At 42.9% G+C, this 4,674-nt stretch overlaps 1 protein-coding gene across 2 annotated transcripts in view; it reads left to right on the top strand.

Annotated features, from left to right (window-relative positions):
• Nucleotides 1-3,843: 3,843 nt before the first annotated feature.
• nhsl1b (NHS-like 1b) overlaps nucleotides 3,844-4,674 on the top strand; it is a 167,814-nt gene continuing 166,983 nt past the window's right edge. For both annotated transcript variants that reach the window (XM_020455029.2, XM_031800331.1), the window contains exon 1: nucleotides 3,844-4,641. In XM_020455029.2, the coding sequence (XP_020310618.2) occupies nucleotides 4,305-4,641 (337 nt within the window). In that variant the 5' untranslated portion in view covers nucleotides 3,844-4,304. The remainder of the gene's footprint in view (nucleotides 4,642-4,674) is intronic.

A 4,674-nucleotide genomic window follows, 5' to 3' on the forward strand; every position in this document is an offset into this window, starting at 1 on the left:
TGTGAAGTTTAATGGTAGAACAGACGGTTCAGCTTTTCCATTGACATTTGTAGGCTACATATGAGTAACGTAATGTGACATTTCTTAATTTATATGCATAAATACATAGTCGTGGCCAACAATATTGACACCCTTGCACCTTTTTTCAAATAAATGCCCCATTTCTTCTAGAACTGTTGAAATTGAAAGCCTGCTTGAAATTAAACATGTCTTAGATTTGCAGTTAAACAAAACAAATAGGAATAACTGACTAAATGTTAGCTTATTCCACAAAGAAATCCTAAAACGGCCCAGACAATAATATTGGCACCTTCTAGAAGTAGTTAGAAATAATTAGATTTCAAGCAGGTGATTCTTCTTTACTTTGGAATTGAACTCACTTATTGTGAGTTGGTGCCTGCAATATAAACATCACTCATTTGAACAGAGAAATGGACTCATTCTCCTGTGTCACTGTGTACTTCAATGAGCATGGAGGAAGAAAGAAAACTAGAGGATTATCTGAGGAGGTCAGACACAAGATTATAGCCAAGCATGGACAATCTCAAGGCAACAAGTCCATCACCAGAGACCTTGATGTTCCTACCATACGTAATGTTATCAAGAAGTTTAAGGCCCAGCCGCTGTAGCCAGCCGCACTGGACATGGCCGCAAGAGAGAACTTGATGGAAGATACTACCGAAGGATCGTTGGAATGGTGGAGAAAGCACCGCGATCAACTACCACACAGATTCAAGCTGCCCTTCAGACAGAAGGTACGATCGTTTCAACTCGCACCATCCGTTGGGAGTTATATGGTAGGAGACCCAGGAGGACCCCACTGCAGAGAGAGACATAAGAAAGCCTGACTGCAATTTGCCAAAACACACTTGAACATGCCAAAATCCTTCTGGGAGAATTTCCTGTGGACAGATAAGACCAAAATAGAGCTTTTGGTAAAGCACACCATCTCTATGTTTAAAGGCTTCATTTGGTTTCCTGTAAAGAAAAGAACACCTTCCCTACAGTCAAACATGGAGGCAGTTCAGTGATGTTTTGGAGTTGCTTTGCTTCCTCTGTCACTGGGTTCCTTGAAAGTGTGAATGGCATCATGAAATCAGGGGAATACCAAGGGGGTTGGCGCCCCCCCTTGGGTTGTGCCGTGGAGGAGATCTTTGTGGGCTATACTCGGCCTTGTCTCAGGATGGTAAGTTGGTTGAAGATACCCCTCTAGGTGGTGTGGGGGCTGTGCTTTGGCAAAGTGGGTGGGGTTATATCCTGCCTGTTTGGCCCTGTCTGGGGGTATCATCGGATGGGGACACAGTCTCTCCTGACCCCTCCTGTCTCAGCCTCCAGTATTTATGCTGCAGTAGTTTATGTGTTGGGGGGCTAGGACCAGTCTGTTATATCTGGAGTATTTCTCCTGTCTTATCCTGTGTCCTGTGTGAATTTAAGTATGCTCTCTCTAATTCTCTCTTTCCCTCTCTCAGAGGACCTGAGCCCTAGGAACATGGCTCAGGACTACCTAGCATGATGACTCCTTGCTGTCCCCAGTCCACCTGGCTGTGTTGCTGCTCCAGTTTCAACTGTTCTGCCTGCGGCTATGGAACCCTGACCTGTTCACCAGACGTGCTACCTGTCCCAGACCTGCTGTTTTCAACTCTCTAGAGACCGCAGGAGTGGTAGAGATACTCTCAATGATTGGCTATGAAAAGCCAACTGACATTTACTCCTGAGGTGCTGACTTGTTGCACCCTCGACAACTACTGTGATTATTATTATTTGACCATGCTGGTCATTTATGAACATTTGAACATCTTGGCCATGTTCTGTTATAACCTCCACTCGGCACAGCCAGAAGAGGACTGGCCACCCCTCATATCCTGGTTCCTCCCTAGGTTTCTTCCTAGGTTTAGGCCTTTCTAGGGAGTTTCTCCTAGCCACCGTGCTTCTACACCTGCATTGCTTGCTGTTTGGTGTTTTAGGCTGGGTTTCGGTACAGCACTTTGATATATCAGCTGATGTAAGAAGGGCTATATAAATACATTTGATTTTGAAATGAGATTTTAGGAGCACAATGTTGGAAAGCTTGTTCTCCATCGATGGTCATGGATCTTTCAGCAGGTCAATGACCCCAAACACACTTCAAAAAGCACCCAGGAATGGTTCAAGATAAAATGCTGGACTGTTCTGAAGTAGCCAGCAGTGAGTCCAGATCCAAATCCCATTGAAAACTTGTGGAGAGATCTGAGAACGGCAGTTGGGAGAAGGCACCCTTCAAAAATAGGAGGACTGGAGCAGTTTGCACAAGAGGAGTGGGCCAAAATGCCAGTAAAGAGGTGCAGAAAGCCCATCAATGGCTATAGGAAGCACTGGATTGCAGTTATTTTGACCAAAGACTGCTACCAAATATTATGTCTAGGGTGCCAATAATTTTGTCAATGCCTGTTTATTTTCTGATTTAAATGTATATATTAGTAGACAATGTTTCAGATTGTGCCGCATATTTAGGTTCGGGAAAAAGTGAATGCAAAACATTGCATTCAATCGATCTGTTCACAGGTCCAACGACAATCTGCAATTGATTTTGTCTTTCAGATACAGCAAATGTCACTGCAAAAGAACATTCTCCCAAACACCTCCACAGATATTTGATCACGTTCACCATCCTTTAGATACTGTCTTGGCCTAATTCCAATACTTCCAAAGTATACAGCAAATAAGGGCGTTATTGTCACCATGAACGCCGATCATTCAACTTTTATCAGGCAGAGTTATAATGCTCGTTCACTCGCGCAGTTTTACGACAGCTCTGATTTATAATGGTAAACATGGGTATTTTGTGGTTGCGCAGTTTTTTTTACAGAAATGGCGCACGCAGATGTGTTGTATTAAATTTACGCATTGGTTATAAACGAGGACACCGGAGTTGTGTTATTGTCACCCAGTACGTTGGTATTTTATGGCGCTCATTGGGTTTGGCCTTGGAGCATGTTTCTGGTCTGGTGACAGATGCGTCATCCACATTCTGTATTCCAGCTAAACCTCCTTTACTGTAGGGAGGATACAGGAGGGGAAGTGACTAACATTAGAGCCATTCAGGCATTCTTTCCATATTCAACTAGGAAATTGCTACATAGATAGAAATGTCACCAGGAAAGAGAAGTGCAGAGTAAGCCTCCTGTGAAATCCTGTCTTGTTGGGTTGGCAACTTTTGCACAATTAGTCATGTTGATGTTGAATACATAGCATTGAACATTGTTTGTTGGTTGATTTAGAATTAAAGTCGACATTTGGCAATATACCATGAACAAGTATGGCAACTTGATCTACCATAGTGCCAGTCAAAAATAAGATGGTTCACTATGCTGTTATGTTTGCTTGAAACCACAAGGGGGCGGATGAGGTGGACACAACTCAAGTTTAAATAGTGATAGGAATGATTGCCAACTGCCAACTGGACATTGCGCTCCTCAGTATAGGCTGCGTTTACTCCGGAAGCCCAATTATGATATTTTTTTTCACTAATTGGTCTTTTGACCAATCAGATCTGCACTGAAAAAAATCTGATATGAAGAAATCTGATATGATTGGTTTAAAGACCAATTAGTGGGAAAAAAATATCAGAATTGGGCTGCCTGTCTAAAGTCAGCCCAGATATTTTACTTCTTCTGTGGACTCAGACAAATATGAATGACTCTTATCAACAATAGCCTTGGAATTATTGTTGGATGTGAGTTTGCGGTCCAACCTTCTAGGGAAACCAGATTGTGCAATGGTAGGAATATTGCCTACAATACCCTGGACATACAGTATGTGAGTGAAACAATGTTCCGAGAATGTTTACAGTTTTTATAGTGTCCAATGTCTATCTTCACATTCATCTTTGAAACGGGCAAAAACCTATGCACATTTCCGTGGAAAATAAATACTGTTGTACTTCACATTGTACAGGGAATCCAGCCCGGATTTTCCGTTCTGCCTTGGCAGCAGGGGAGGCAGGTAAACGTTTCTTCCACATCTTCCAGATACAGAAATCAGACTCCAGTTGCCACAGGTGGTTGTACTTTTCCGTGTTTTACTCGTACTTTCCCCCTACTTTGCTCGGCGAGTTGTTTTTCTATGCTGGTTCTCGTTGGATTTGAATAGACTTTGGGAGCAACGTCTCCGTACAGCGGAATTTCGCATCTTTGAAAAATATGGCGGGATGTCAGGATCATGTCGCTTCACAAACAATAGCGGCATTGCATCTGTTTCTTGAGGTTTAATGTAGAGACCTTGTGACCGAAGTTTTATTGTTTTGTCTTCCCTGGAATTCGTAAAAAATGCCGTTCCACCAAAGAATAGTGGAGCCGCGGCATTTGTCTCGGTTGCCCAGGAGGGATGGCAAAACTTTGGGTGAAGAAGATGGGTCTTTCATAGTGGTGGATGGACGCAAACTTCGGAAGCCTGTTTTATTTACAGCCTTGGATGAGGTTTGCTCTCATACAATGATAAACATACTTCACCAACTTTCTGACCTATCACGAAATGCAAGCGACATATTTCTGGGGATTGAGATGGAGGCTGGAATGGTATTTCAAAGATCCTGCAGGATTCAAGTGCGCCTGGAAACTTTACACAATGCTGTCATCAAGTTCGATCACAAGAAAATCAAAATCCGTAAGTGTGATTGTGATGTTTTTTTTTGGTTGT

This window comes from Oncorhynchus kisutch, linkage group LG21 (genome assembly GCF_002021735.2).
Source record: "Oncorhynchus kisutch isolate 150728-3 linkage group LG21, Okis_V2, whole genome shotgun sequence".
Lineage (NCBI taxonomy): Eukaryota > Metazoa > Chordata > Actinopteri > Salmoniformes > Salmonidae > Oncorhynchus > Oncorhynchus kisutch.